This window comes from Eurytemora carolleeae, unplaced genomic scaffold (genome assembly GCF_000591075.1).
Source record: "Eurytemora carolleeae unplaced genomic scaffold, Eaff_2.0 scaffold792, whole genome shotgun sequence".
Lineage (NCBI taxonomy): Eukaryota > Metazoa > Arthropoda > Copepoda > Calanoida > Temoridae > Eurytemora > Eurytemora carolleeae.
In genome coordinates, this window is record NW_019397214.1 from 123,586 (window position 1) to 139,902 (window position 16,317).

The following is a 16,317-nucleotide window of genomic DNA, read 5'->3' on the forward strand; positions in this document are numbered from 1 at the left end:
CCCCCCCCCCCCCATCTATTACGGAATGAACTGAAACTGAAAGAAAATAAAAGTACATAAATTAAAGGGATAAACAGGATATTACAGGCTGGCACAACATTGTACTTCCGGACTCCTTGAGATTTCAGTTTAAAAACTACTTTTACAAATGGAAATTTATAATTTTTCTTCTTTAGATGATATTTCTATCAAAATTTAAACTGAAGTCTTTTTTTCTTTTTCAGCTTTTTCTTTTTATTTAGGAGAATAAAGCTGTGAAAGTTCAGGAGCTACTTGGTTTATATCTTATTCCAGTCTAGCTTGAGTTAGATAAATGTCACAAGACTTACTTTTCCTTTACAATTTTGTTACTTAGTTAGTTGAATTTGATTATTATAAAAACTTTGTTATAATTTGTAAATATGAAATTTGAAGGTAACAGAACTTTTTCTTCGAAATATTAAACTATTATACGACATCAACCCAAAACCTTTCAGAAATAGAACTAATACCTTGCTTCTATCTTTTTAATCCTTATATCTTTGCAACCTGACACTGTTAGATCTAAAAGTAAATCATTTTGAAATATGAAAGGTAGCAACATGTAGGCTTAAAAAAAATAAAGTTTTTTGAGACACACCAGTTACTTTTTCTGATTGTCAGTAATGAAATGTTGGCGAAAATATTAAAAGTTACAATTACGGCAAAAACTGCAGAACATATTCTTTTTTCATTTGAATTCATTTTAGTTTTCCGTAAATTTATTTTAGATTTCCGTAAATATATTTTAGTTTTCCGAAAATTCATTTTAGTTTTCCGTAAATTCATTTTAGTATTTCGTAAATTCATTTTAGTTTTCCGTAAATTCATTTCAGATTTCCGTAAATATATTTTAGTTTTCCGCAAATTCAATTTAGTTTTCCGTAAATTCATTCTAGTTTTCCGTAATCTGCAATGTTAATTCATTAACTGTTAATTCATTAACTGCAAACCAGTGCAGAAGGAGAACATTTTTTGTTCTTCTCAATAGCTTTCTAATTAATGGAGTTATTTTACGTGGAATTTACTTTAGTTCGACGTGCATTGAACCAAAGTGTCAATTGTATTTGTAAAGCGAATTTCTAATTGGGACTTTCCAACCCTTTCAATGTATTAATATTAGATAGAAATGAGGTTCCAACTTCAACTAACTAATCTTGAAGGATGTTATAGGATGGAATAAAACTGGAATAAGATTTTCTACCAAAATCACAATCAATTATATCCCAGTGAATAATATTGTTCAAGTGCTTGTTATTTCATTTTTTTAAGATAAAATTTTTTTCTGGGATTTAATTTTAAAATACTGCAATGTTATTCAAGGGAAATATATTCTCTTGATTGAAAAACATATTTGATTGTTATAATTTGATAAATGCAAAATAAGAGTATTGAAATATATTGAATGTGCACAAAAAATAGGAAGAATGCTTAAACAAATTCAAAAATACCAACTTCGGATCAATTTTTACTGTTTTATTAAATCTAAAGATTTTTTTGGGACACTTTCTAATTGGAGGCTCTTTTTCTAAGACTGGTCCAATAAACGGATAATAAATTGAATTATTACAGTTATGATAATAATACTAAGGATGTTTTGAATGTGTAACTAACCTCATGTTGATAAGGTATTGAGCAAGGGCAACAGATTCACAGTTTCCTGAGATTGTGATTGTTCTGTCAAGGTTAGCTGGAGCATCCCTGTCCTCACAGTTAGAAATCCTGATCATAGCTCCAGATAGTTGCCTAGATAGATAGATAAATAGATAAATAGATAGATAGATAGATAAATAGACAGATAAATAGATAGATATATAGAAAGATAGATATAAAGAATAGATATAAAGATAGATATAAATCACTTCTGCTGAATCACACTTCTCACAATGCTACATCTAACGTTTTAAACACCCTGTTAACACATTCACTTCTTCCGCTAATTACACTCCCTACACGTATTACTCAAACATCTGCAACATTACTAGATCACATATTTAGTAATTCAGATCCTGTGGAATCATCTACTCAAGTTTATCTGACCATTTACCCTTTTTTTCATTGTCTAAATGTACACAACATGAAGATAATATTGGTAGCAAACCAGTTCTAGTTAGAAACACTTCAATCGAAAATAAAACCAAGTTTAAGGAAAAATTGTTACTCAATGACTGGACTCATGTTATGATAAATAAAAATCTTTCTACAGCCTTTTCTGAATTTTCTAACACATTTAATAATATTTATGAAGAAATCTTTCCATTAATCAAATATAAGCCAAACAAAAATAAAAATTCTGTTATCCTTGGTTTAAGTCCGCCTAGCTATAGTGTCAAGAAAACAAAAATAAAAATCCAACTAGAAACAATTTAGAAACTTTTAGAAAATATAATTCTGTTTATCGCACAACAATAAAAAAGGCCAAGACTAGTTATTTTTCTTCAAAATTTACAGAATACTCAAAAGACATCAAAAAGACCTGGTCTTTACTGAACTCTATTATATCTTCTAAGAAAAAAAGTCATTCAGTTCCTGATATTTTCACTGATGATGAAAAAAGTTTTGTGGGATCTGCTGAAATAGCAGNTGAGTTGCAGGGATAAATATATATATATATAGATAGATATATTGATAGATAGATAGATAATTAGATAGATAGATAAATATATAGATAGATAGATCGATAGATTAATAGGTAGATAGATAAATAGATAGGTAGGTAAATAGATAAATAGATACATAAATAGATAGGTAGATATATAGATAGAGAGATAGATAGATAGATAGATAGATAGATAGATAGATAATAGATAGACAGAGAGATGGATAATAGATAGACAGATAGATAGATAGATAGATAGATTTATAGATAGACAGATAGATAGATATATATATATTGATAAATTGATTGATAGCTTTAATAGCTATGAATTGATGACCCCAAAACATATATTTTTAAAATATCTTTTTTTTGTTTCTTCTTTTTATTTCAAGCTTTTATGCCATTTATCAAGAATACTGGTGTATAATAATACAATAAAATTCAGGGATAAATAAGGAAAACCCATCTTTCTCACAAGGTTTATAATATTTTTCTTATAAAACTACATTGTCTAATGTTAACAAAAGTACTAGAAGCAGGTGTAATCAAAAATTGAAAATATCAAATGTATGATAATTCACCCCTTGTTCAATGTAGAATAAACGCTAGGATATCCTCAAGCTTATTTAATAATACATATGCGTATATCAATTCTTTTAAGGAATTGAGTCCTTGCAACAAACTCAAATGTTCTAATCCATATATCTTTGTACCCTGAAGGTGTAAACCTTTAATATTTCAAACTTGGATTATTTGATCCATGAAATCCATAGTTTGAAAATGTTTAGCAAATCAGAGTTTATGGCAAAGACTCAATTCCTCTACATGACTCCAGAATTTAATATTCCTAAAAACTTTCTCATTTGATATTTTTATAATAAACTCTGAAAATCAAAAAGTCAAAGTTTTAAATTTAAAAGTACAGTGATATCAAATTTCGTGGCGAGTGTTTAGTTTCTTTACCCTCTTAAAATTGATTATTACAATTGCGGTTCGTTATCAGGATTGAACACTTTTACAGACAGAAAAAAATCAGAGAAAATATTCAAAGATACATTCCACTAATAACTTAGGAACTTAACATTAATTATGAATGAATTTACTTCAACTGCACTTCAAACAATTTCATGTCATAGAAAGAAATGTTTTTTTTCGAACATCAGCAAAATATATAATTACTTTGAAGAATTTGTGTAAATAAAAAGTTTAATGCTTTGTTTTGAGTCAAAATGTTTTCTCATTTAACAGGTTTTCCTTTCTTCCTCTATTCTTCTCTTTAGAACAGTTTAAAAAGACATCAATTTTACTGAAAAAGTTGCTTAAAGTTAAATTAATTCAATATTGTAGTTTTAAAGAGAATGCATTTTTCAAAATAAAGAATATAGTGTGGCGGCGTAGTGGCGGAAGACGAGACTTCTGAGGGGTTTTGAACCTAAGATCTAGACGCGGCAAGATGAGCAACTTCCGGCCACGTCACCTATCTACCTATTAAATATTTTACGTTCATAGAAATTTAAGTATATAAATTTAGTAATAAAGTAATTATTTAACCAGGCGTTTGTTAAACTGAGCGTAGCTAAATTTGGTGACCCCGAGTTCAAAACTATAGGCATATAGACTGTTTTCCGTGCCATTATAGACTGTTTTTATAGCTACATGCTCATCAAGTGATCAGAATGCCTAAGGACAGTGATAACGTCCATGCTCTAGCTGAACCCAGCTCGCTGGATTTATTAAACTCTGTTTCTGTGAAAGTTCCAGCTTTTTGGCCAGATTCTGCGGAGGCCTGGTTCGTGCAGGTGGAGGCTCAGTTCGCCCTCAAGGGAGTTACCGCTAGTTCCANAAGACGAGACTTCTGAGGAGTTTTGAACCTAAGATCTAGACGCGGCAAGATGAGTAACTTCCGGCCACGTCACCTATCTACCTATTAAATATTTTACGTTCTTAGAAATTTAAGTATATAAATTTAGTAATAAAGTAATTATTTAACCAGGCGTTTGTTAAACTGAGCGTAGCTAAAATAGAATCTATATACTTTGCTTGTTTGTCTGTCCGTTTGTATCCAATAAACGTCAAAACGGCTGAACCATTCAGACCTTGCATGAATCCGGGGAAGGTTTATGGAGGATCAAAATGACAAAAAATTGTATCTAACAGTCTTTGATTTTTGTAAAATTTTGAGAATGCGCGAAAAAAATATTACTAAATCCGCAAACTTTTTTTGGTTATTTTTTTATATTGTACAAAGAGAAGATGCTCACATATCGAGCCACAAGCACAAGTTGAAAAAGAGGTTGGGCGCGAAGCGCTCTAAAAGCCTAGTATTGTAAATATAGAAATGTCTATTATTTGGTTAGTAATATCTGTGTACAAGTACAGTCAGGGAAGCTTATAGAGATTTTTAAACACGCAAGGCTTACATTAATTCATTAGATCATTCGTCATACTCATCTTCAAATATAATCAATACACTTAAGCTACAAGGGAAGAAATTGTATAATCTGAGTCCAATGATATAAATAAAATAAATCCAATGAGTTATATGTTAGATCAATTCTTTATATACAGGGTTACCCACAAAGAATGAGACTGGAGAGGACCTGAAAATTTATAAAAATGACGATTTCATGATTGAATTAAATCTTCTGTCTGTGTTATAATCTTTTAAAGGATTATTCAATGATCGGGCACTGAGAGAAACAAATCTACAGTTTCTGAATGAATACAAGGATCCGAACAGCAATTATTCCGTACAGTCGTCTCTGTAATCTCATCCTTTGTGGGTAACCCTGTAGAGATTCTATAAAAACATACCTAATTTCTGCCACTTTTGAGCCTCCCTTTCCGATAATGCAACCAATAAGCTCGTTTGGTACAGTCATCTCGTGGGTCTGATGTGGGGCTGGGGGGCGAGTATGCCCAGCTAGAAGTGCCAGGGTGGCAGGGTTAAGAATACCCCCACCCAGAGGACTGCCCAGGCTAACAGGGATACCAACCTTTCCAGCCTACAAGCAAACACACTGTAAAGAAACTTAGATTATTTGATTTACCAGAATTTATAGTTTGATATATTAAAGTTCTACGATATCTGGTTGCAAAGATATGGGGATAAACAAATCAGAATTTGTGGCAAAAACTCATTTTCTTTAAAACTTGAATATATAAATATCCAACAGTTTTAGTATTTTATCCAACATTTTTGAATTATTCTGTTACTAATTCATAAAAACGACTAAATCTTTCGTATTTCTACTCAAATCCCTATAGTTTCAGTAGAAGTAAATATTTATATTTACTGATAGTGCCAATTGAAAGATTGATATCTCTTATTGGATAATAAGATAAAAAGATAGATATTACCGCCATAATATGTTTATTGGTTCAGAATAGACAACAAACACATGACTGAACTCTGATTGGATCAGGCGCTAATGGACTCCGCTTACAGGAGTGAAATATAGATGTCTCTTCTTTAAATCGGGCAAACATATGATTTGTCGTCAGTTATAGGGTTTCCAATGTTTTGACCAGTGATATTATGATAAATCATTAACAACAACTGGAAATAAACGGCGGATTGTTTTTTAGATGCCTTTAAATGAATTTACCCCTCAGATAATACTCTTGGTGTGACATTTTAAAAAAAGTTTACGTACTTTTCCATCATTGAATTGATCCAGAATATACGTCCCGTAACATTTTTTTAGCAGATCACACATACTGGCACCCGTAGTAAATTTGAATGTCCGAGCCGGGTCAACCTTTCCAGTCACAGTTTGTACTGTACCTACCTCTATGGACAGGACTAGCCGGTGCAACAAGGTTGACGCGGTCAGACTTTATTCTTCATATAGGTTGAATTTACTTTTACCAAAGGGGCAGATTTGCGTGGATGGTGGGTTGGGAAATATAACACTAGGATCAGCAAAAATAAAACTATTTTTACATTCAACAAACATTTTCATCAAAATTATATCAATTTTTTACAATAAAGTTTTTGACACTGTTATATGGGTGGTTATCTACTACGTTATAAGCATTATATTTCATTTGCCCCTCCATTCAAGGCTATAACTTTCGTTCTAACATCTTCAATTTTCCCCAGAAAATGGTTTCCATAATAGTATCATTCTGCAGAAATTACATGATTACATTATTCCTTTGGATAAATTGGAAAATTATTGTTTTTGTTTGTTAAATAGCTTATAAATATTAAATATATTTATTAAAATGAACTGACTGAAAAATCATTAAAAGGTTACAAAGTTAATTTTCAGTTCTTTAAGGAAAACAAAATTAATTATCTCAGCCTAAGCTAAGGGGTCCGGAAAACACAAACAACTTAAAAATGGCCAAAATTGAGTTTTGGAAAAATAAGTAAAATAAGTCAACACCTGGTGTCCTCTCTCACAGTTATAGGCTTCTGAACTTGTTCTAAAATGTTTTCCACAGTTCCTACATACATATTTCTTCTCACCAGTGTGACCTGGAAGTATCATATTTTTTTTTGATAAAATGTTAGATATTTGCTGTGTTTTGTACAGTGAACACTGATATGTTCGCGCAAAATAAACTAATACCATCTGTACAATTTAAACATAAATATATATATACCAGGCTCTATCTTCTATTTCAATTGTGAACATTTTTTCTTTGTATACATTGTAAAACAAAACAAGAAAAAGTTCGCGGATTTCATAAAAAATTTGGGCCCGATTAGTTTAGCCGTTTTGACGTTAATTGGATATAAACGGAAGACAAACAACCAGACAAGCATCGATCTTCCGCACTATCTTTGATTGTTTAATTGAGGTAAAACTGTTATTAATTGTTTGTTCACTAATCCCATTCTGCTAAGAAACTTGATATTCATCAGCTTAAAATTCATTAATGTATTGATCTCTTTGTACAACTAAAGTCCTTGACACATTTATTTGATTCCAACGTTATCAACCTTACGTGCAGCAGGCTAATGGATTGGTCACACGAAGTTTTTTTTAACCTCCTTCGGGTTTTTTATGGTACAAGTACAATTAAATTTTGCGTATAAGAGCTGAGAAAGTTTTTTAACCTGCTAGATGGAATTGGTATCCAGAATTTCCCTTAAAACTCTCGCCACAATATTCACAAACAAACTTCCTTTGTTCTCTATACCCGGGTTAAAAATATAAACATGTCAACATTTTGATTTGGTACTTGTACAAGGTGGTGAGGTGAACCCTGTTTTTCACTTGATTGAATGATAAGAATGTTTTGTAAATGTAAGACAGAATTTTCTTAATTTATATTTTCCCTGTAGTTAGAAAATAGATATTTTCCTTGCCAAATCATTTACTAAACCAAACTATTTTGAAATTCGAAAATATAATTAAACCTTCAGGTCACCATTTATGTCCTATATTTTATATCTACCCCTGAATATAATTAAATTAAGCTTTAATCGGATTCCTTTGAGTGTGTTGTTTCCGAATATGGTCTGCAAGTTTCTTAACCTGGATTCCACAAATAGAACCTAGAGATAAATAAAGGTACTCAACAATGGATATAATGAAGCAAACTGATAATAATCATTTTTCATCGACTACTGTGTTCAAAGTTGTATACGAAGGTAAGATACCCTGGATGCTCCAATGTAGGTTAAAGACGACCTTTATAGCAATGGACACTCTAAAACCCTAATTGACGTCATAGCTTATATTAAAGAATAATACATTTTGCGGGTCACTACATATAAACAAACTCAAAATTTGAAAACATGAATTAGAATTGCATTTTTAGCTTCAAACTTGTAATCTGGTTTGCACAATTAATCAATATTTGTTAAATGTGATGATTGTTAGTCAAGTGCCATTGACGACATTTACCTATATTGGAGCGCATCCTGAGTATCTAACCTTATGTACAACCTTGACTGTGTCTCCAAAAAACGCAAATTTAGGTTGAGCAATCATTGTGGTTAGATTTAAACATTTTTGGACATTTAGGTTTGTATGTTTTATTTCTCAACCTAGTTTCTTAATTAGTATTTTAAGATTGAGTTAGTTTGCTGTTTTGAATTTAAAAATTTAAAATCCTGAATTACCTGTTTTCTAAAACTTTGTTAAAAATTTGAACTTACATTCTCTGGTAGGTTGTGAATGTGCTCTGTGAATATGCCAATACATCTTTAATCTAGAGTTGATCAGTTTTCTACAGTGTGTACAGTGCTGAGGTCGCTCATATTCAACATCAATCATACTTTCAGGAAAATTCCAGAAGTTTTTATAAATTTATTTTTCCTAATAGCTACAGGAAAGTTTTCGGAAGGACTTTACGGGTCTAAATTAATCCGGAAAAAAATTAATTTAATTAATCAAATTAAAGAGATTATATTAAAAATACTTACTTGAACATGATTCATATGATTACTGGGAACTAGAGCCTGAAAAGAAAAAAAATCAAATTTAATCTATATATATATATATGCTTTGCTTGTCTGTCTGTTTGTTTGTTTGAATCCAATAAACATCGAAACGGCTGAACCGATCTGGCCCAAATTTTGTGTGGGACCTCACGTGGCCCCAGAGAAGGTTGATGAATGATCAAAATTTCAAAATTTTTGAAGAACAAAATTCGATTTTCATTAAATTTGTGAAAATTAAAAAAAAACACGATTTTTTATGAAATCCGCGAGCTTTTTTTGTTTTGTTTTACAATGTACACAAAGAGAACATGTTCACAATTGAAATAGAAGATGGGTGCGTAGCGTCCTAAAACCTAGTATTTCATATTTTTACTCAACAACACAGCATGATCGAGATAAATATTGATTACCCTTTGTTTAAATATTTTTGCAGATTTAGTTTCTTTAAGGTCAATTTTAATTGCATTACACAATTTTGGAAACATTTCTAGATTTCTATTTAAACCCCGTTCTAGTTTATATTTTGTTCTAATCGGTTCAGCTAGAGACTTAAACATATTAATCGGTTCAGCTAGAGACTTAAACATATTAATCGGTTCAGCTAGAGACTTAAACATATAAATCAGTTCAGCTAGAGACTTAAACATATTAATTGGTTCAGCTAGAGAGACTTAAACATAATAATCGGTTCAGCTAGAGCGACTAAAACATATTAATCGGTTCAGCTAGAGGCTTAACCATGTAAATCGGTTCAGCTAGAGACTTAAACATATTAATCGGTTCAGCTAGAGACTTAAACATATGAATCGGTTCAGCTAGAGACTTAAACATATTAATCGGTTCAGCTAGAGACTTAAACATATTAATCGGTTCAGCTAGAGACTTAAACATATTTATCGGTTCAGCTAGAGACTTAAACATATTAATCAGTTCAGCTAGAGACTTAAACATATTAATCGGTTCAGCTAGAGGCTTAAACTATTAATCAGTTCAGCTAGAGATTTAAACATATTAATTAATTAACATTATTAAAGAGACTTCATTAAAACGTTTTCTTTTCTTTCCAGTTAAAGGTACCCTCACTTATATAGATTGCCTGTCCGATTCACAGTGGTACCCATCAAACTTTTGTTTTTAAAGTCTTTGAAAATTATTTATTTTATTTTTCATAGCTGCCCCTATGGATTTCTGATGCAGAAACACTGGCGGAAGTTGACAGAATGAAACACGTCAAGCCAGATTAGTGTTAAAAACAGGGAACCGTTCTCAAACTATCTGCCTATCCCTCCATATAAAAATGAAAGGTTCACCTGAAATCGCAAAGATGCTCTTTAAAAAAATAGAAATAAATTTTAAAAAAATGTTGTTTCTTTAACCTGTGAGGGTTGTACAAGGTTGGGTAGGTTTGGAACACCAGGAATACTCAAGGTCTTCAAGGGAGTATATGGAACAGTTATTCCTTTCGGGGGAGACTAAAATATCAAAATATGTTAATTTTACAAAAGTTGGAAAGAAATTAAGTCTTTGCCGCAATCTCTGATTTTCTACTACCTATATCTTTGCAACCCCATGTTGTACACCATTGATCTTTCAAACTATGAATTCTGTCAGATCAGATAATCTAAGTTTGAAATATCAAAAGTTTACGTCATCAGGTTGCAAAGTCTTAGGCATTAGAAAATTTTTAGTTTGTGGCAAAAACTCAATTTATTTATAAGTTGAAAGAGGCAGAGCAGAGCATAAGTATTAGTTAAAATAATACTACATAGCTTAACTTATTTCATTCATAAATTTCCATCTCCGATCTGGTAGCTTTTAAACTAATTTAATTAACTTTAGTCGGATTTGATTAGTTAACATCTTTTATGCCTAACTCATCTTGGGAGGTTAGACGTATTTGAACCAACTTGAGTTGGTTTGAGAAATTTAAAAGTTACCAGCAGTAGTGTTTGTATAATTAAGCATTGAGAGAAAATGATGAAACAAAATTTAACATAAATCATAAAGGAGAATACTTTTAGCAAAAAAAGACTGTTTTGAAATGACCAACCTGTACCTCTGACATAATGGAACATATTTGATAAATTGCTTGAACCACGGCCTCACGACTTCCAGATACCGTTACTGTTCTTTCAGTAGAGTTAGGTAACATCTCACTTGCAACCTAGACAAAACACTCCTGTATGCCAAGTTCATTAGCGCCTGATCCAATCCGGGTTCAGTCATGTGTTCATGATGTCTATTCTGAACCAATAAAAAATAGTTTGGCGGTAATATCTATCTTTCTATCTATCTCATCATCCAATCAGAGTTATGAATCCTTCAATCGCCGCTATCAGTAAATGGAAATATTTACTTCTACTGAAACTATGGTGAAAACCGGTTTTTAATAAAAATGTAAAGTTACGGTGGACTAGAGTCAATTTGAAGTCAAACCGAACCGACCCCTTGTACCGGCCGTAGTGATGCACGGCAAGTGCCGGCCCGACCTCTTGTACAGGCCTTAGTGACGCGCGGCAAGTGCCGGCCAGATCATATCTTAGGGCGGCCCTTTATAAATCCTTGAGAGGTGCTCTTTTACTTCAGAATAGATAGTTATGAAACTAAGAAAAATCGGACATCTTTAATTTGAGAGTTAAAATGTTTTCCAAATACTTAAATTTAAACTTAAAATAATTTTATACATCATTTTGAAAATCTCAAATACTGTACTAAACGACATAGTTGTAAAAAAAATACATTATTTGAGATTTCATCAATTTTATGGCAAATTTAGCTGCAAAATTGTCGATTTTCTGCTACATATTTACACCTTACTTACTTACGCCTTGGCAACTTAAAAAATTGTTAATTTCACTTGTGCTGGTTTCTGTAATGTATAATGTTTCTAAAATGTGATTATTTATTCATTTATCTTCAGAAATGGTCAATCTCTTAAGTACTTGGAAAAAAAATACATTTCATCATGTTAAGAAAATTCAAAATCGCCAAAAATTCAATGCGTGTAAGAACATTTGTCTGTTATTTTACTCAGAAAATCCTTAGTTTTTAACTGTGAAAATTGTTTTATATCTTCTTGCAAAATCCCGGATACTACTGATCTAAAATGCTGAAATAGTACCGTTGTGAATTGGAGATGCCCCTTCTCTATGAAAGGTTACTTGAAATTACGCTTATATTCCCTTTAAGCTGCAGTACTTTGCATATATTCCTATAAGTGTTCGTTGTCAACAAATATTCAGGGTTACCCACAAAGGATTGGACTTTAGAGACTACTGTACGGAATTTATTTTCTTGCATTCATGGGTTCCTTGTAGGTCAAAACTGGCTTATTTCTGTGCTTCATCATTTAGTAAACCATCAAAATAATAAATTTAATGCAGAAACCAAAAATCAAGTGTCAAATCGTCATATTTTTAGAGTTTTGGGTCGTCTTTATAGTCTCATCCTTCGTGGGTAAAACCCTGTAGATACATTTTTGGTGGATTTTCCTTGGTGTTTACAAAGTTTGGCAAGAAAATTTAATTTAGTTTTGTTTGTCAGAGTTTAATTCATGTTTGTTTGCACTGTTTCAATTGGTGGTGTTTGTCGAGTATTCCTTGTTTGCAGGTTCATGTTATGTTATTGCTTAGGCTACCATTATACCCCTCCCTGGGGTGTTGTTTAAGAATATATTGCAACAAAGTTCCAACCAAACAATACTCGTGTACACCAAATTCCTAAATTTCAGGCTATTTACATAAACTTAACGTGGGGGGGGGGGGGACCCCCCCCCCNATAATAAATAAAGATTATCATTAATAAGTTGAAAACCTACTTTAAACCAAAATAACAAAACCTAAGAAAGTAAAGTATAAATAAATGTAAAAAGTGTATAAAATATCCATTCTGATAGACTGAGTTTCAAAGGAAATTGAGATATTTCAAAGTATTATAGAAACAGCATGGAGGATTTCACAAAATAGTTTTTATTTCTTTAATATTTCCCGTATATATATACCTTATAATATTTTTCTTCGACAACAAAACTAGAAAAGCAAAAATAGAAAGAAGAGTTAACAGAACAGCAACGAGGGAGGAATTGGGGGAGAGGGGGGGGGAAGGTTTGGGGGAATTAATATATTTTGAAGAGATTTAGATATAAGGGATTCACGTACGCTTCCTGAATCTTAAAGAGATATGGTAATATTGTTTAATGTATATAATTATACATAATTAATAATAATTTGCAGCTTTGTAAATGCCAAACAAAACAGAAACAATTATGTCGAGACTTAAAAATATTTTTTGGCTTTATGGGGGCTGCACAACGTCTACGTGAAAGATCTATTTTTAAAGTTTATTAAAACAACTGTTGCCCTCTTACAATGCATGTGCAAAATATGCCAAAAAAAGATAATATCAAGTCATAAAGTTAGCGTGAGTCAGAGTAAGGGATATGTGTATTTAAGAAGGAAAGATATAATCAAAATGTATTTTAAATGCTAGAATTTCTTTGAATTGTTCTAATTAATTTAACCTTTCCAAATACTTTCAAGTATCCTAGAACCCCTAGAAAGTGTGCTTTGAAGCCTTAAGATTTAATTACAAAGGCAAAAATTATTTTAAGGGAGTTGAGTCTTTTCTCCAAACTTTGATTTTCCATTCCCTATAACTTTTCAACATAATGGAAAAAAAACCCTTGATATTTCCAACTTAGGTTTTCTCATCAAACAAAATTAATAGAAATATCTAGGGTCTACGACATTTGTCGCAAAGATATGCAGATTTGAAAATCAAAGTTTTTTTTAAGCAAAGAGTTTATTCCTTTGTTATTGTTTTTACCTGTACAGAGGCACCACGGTTTTTACCTGTACAGAGGCACCAGTGTTTTTACCTGTACAGAGGCACCATTGTTTTTACCTGTACAGAGGCACCAGTGATCTCGCGGATTTCTTTTATTTTTGATCCTCCTTTTCCTGATAAAATTATATATATATATAGAGAAATTAATTTTAAAGAATGAATACAAAATCAGGTTCAAAATTGATGCATAACAAATAAGCCAGTCTGCTTTTAAGTGTTGTATTGTACTGTACGGCACGGTCCAAGAGACACCGTTGAAGAGTGGTACTGTAAGAGCCCAGCCTTGCCCGCCCATTGTACAATAAACATTGTATTGCACAGCTAAGCCCAGCGAGTTCGCAAATCAATTTTGTACTGCACAGTCCATCCGTACAAGCCCGTAATCTATTATTGCACTGTACGGCCAAGATCAGCTGAGAATAATTATTGTACCTATTAGGGATCCACATTGGGAGGCGGGAACAACAAGTCTGAATGTTATTGGAGGTCTTGGAACCGTTCCAGGAGTCAGCAAACTGTTCAAATCCTAAAACAAGTTCTGTTATTTCTTTTTACGTAGTTCCTTTAACTATTGTCATCTGAAAAGTATTTCTAATATACTTAAAAGCATCCCCCCTCACCACCCCCTCACATAAATAATGCATTTGTTTCATTTGTTCTTCACTAAACAAGATTAAAGATGTTGACCTAGAGTCCACATAAGAAGCAAAATACATTCAAATTTGTTTCCGCCAATTTTCTATTTTAAAACAATTTTAAAAGAGTAATTTCTTTAAAATAATAGGATAAATTTTCTCATTATAAGGGATCAGGGAGGGTAATCCTTCAAATTTCCAGAGATGAAAGAATGAAGAAATATAAAATAATTGTTTGTAAAATTTTGGCGGGCTTTCTGATCGTTAAGTTTGATAAAAGTGCGGGAAAATGATTTCATCCTTGAGGAAGCAAGTTCATTATTTTCTGGTGGAAATCAAATCATCTGTTTCTGGCAGATTTCAAATATGAAAGGGGAGGGGAATATCGGGGAGGGGGGGGGGGGAAATAAGGGAGAATAGGGGTAATGGACGGGGTGGGAACCAGGGGAATTTCTTTAAAGTGGAATGTAAATTGAGAAAAACAGACTATAGGGGAAAGTTAAAAGAATTTGATTTACAAACTAATTTGATTTTAGATTATTTTGACAAATATTTATATAAAAATAATAAAAATATTTTAAACAATTTTACTCATTTAAATCTAATTTATCCACAATTTTAAGCTACCCTTCTTAAAATATTTAAGGATTTATATTAGCAACTTTGAAAATTGAGTAACTTACGTTGTGGTTTCCATATAAACGTGACTCACGGATTTCGGCTACAGAAACGATTGAGGAAATTTCAAGCAAGAAAAGATGATAATATTTCACATAATGTTTAAAGGGTAATATTGTAAATCAGTCATAACCCTATTTAAATGGAGGGTCAATTGAAATTAAAAATAGTCCCTTTAAATTTTATCTTATTTTTTGTTTCACCGGATTCCCCAACCTAGGTGTTAATGATACTGAATAAAGTTTATGTTTAAGTAGGATTAGAATCCTTGGCAAAAATAAACTTTTATCAATTGCACGCCAAACTTGGGGAGAATTACTCTTTAATTCTCTTTAACTTTCCTAATTTTTTTTTTAAACTAGCATTCTATATCTAACTTTTACTTTTACTTCGGAGTTTTTCCTCCTGTTCTGCATTGGGTGATACAAGCGCTGTAGTCCTGACATTTGCAGTAAAATTTTTGCCATTTACGCATATATATATATATATATATATACTCATAGAAAACGTAATTTTTTAATTTATCGCAAAAATTTTCGGATGCTCTTTACAGACGATATATTGCGGATTTTTATTTCTCTGGAATAGAAAGACGACTTTGAGATACAAGTTTTATCTTTAAAAAGTTTAATGACATTGAAACACAGCAAATGTGCAGTGTAAACAGACCTATTTCACAAAATAAGTAATTTTATAAGTGTCTGGTAAAACTATTTGCTGTGTAACACCATCAAATTCACTTAAGTTTCGCTGTAACCTATTTCATTGTTTTCTGGTTATCACTGTATATATATTGGAAAAACATTGTTTTTATTCAAACCAAAAAAACAAATTTTATAACGGTCTTGGCAACAAACCAAGCCTTGTTTCGTAGATAAATGTTTCAAGGGTACCATATTTACCCATGAAAGTGCCACATGAAGTTTTGATGGACACATTATTAAAAACATAATAAAAGTAAATTGTTTAATATAAAACATTACGTTTTGATTCTATTGGAGTAACGATCCAACCTCATTTTGAAATTTATTTTTAGATATATATGTTTTTGGTTTTTTGTTTGTTTGAGATATCAGAGCCAAAATGTTTAAATCCATGTTTTCTAACAGAGTACAATGTCCTAGATATAATCAAAATGT

General features: G+C 31.6%; 1 protein-coding gene across 1 annotated transcript in view; it reads right to left on the bottom strand.

Moving 5' to 3' along the window:
• Nucleotides 1-16,317, bottom strand: part of LOC111712777 (poly(rC)-binding protein 3) — a 20,106-nt gene that overhangs the window by 2,272 nt on the left and 1,517 nt on the right. The window contains exons 3-9 of the mRNA XM_023487499.1: nucleotides 14,298-14,391; nucleotides 13,923-13,978; nucleotides 11,077-11,184; nucleotides 10,397-10,492; nucleotides 9,003-9,038; nucleotides 5,432-5,622; nucleotides 1,633-1,764 (exon numbers count right to left, since the gene is read on the bottom strand). Of these exons, the coding sequence (XP_023343267.1) occupies nucleotides 1,633-1,764; nucleotides 5,432-5,622; nucleotides 9,003-9,038; nucleotides 10,397-10,492; nucleotides 11,077-11,184; nucleotides 13,923-13,978; nucleotides 14,298-14,391 (713 nt within the window). The remainder of the gene's footprint in view (nucleotides 1-1,632; nucleotides 1,765-5,431; nucleotides 5,623-9,002; nucleotides 9,039-10,396; nucleotides 10,493-11,076; nucleotides 11,185-13,922; nucleotides 13,979-14,297; nucleotides 14,392-16,317) is intronic.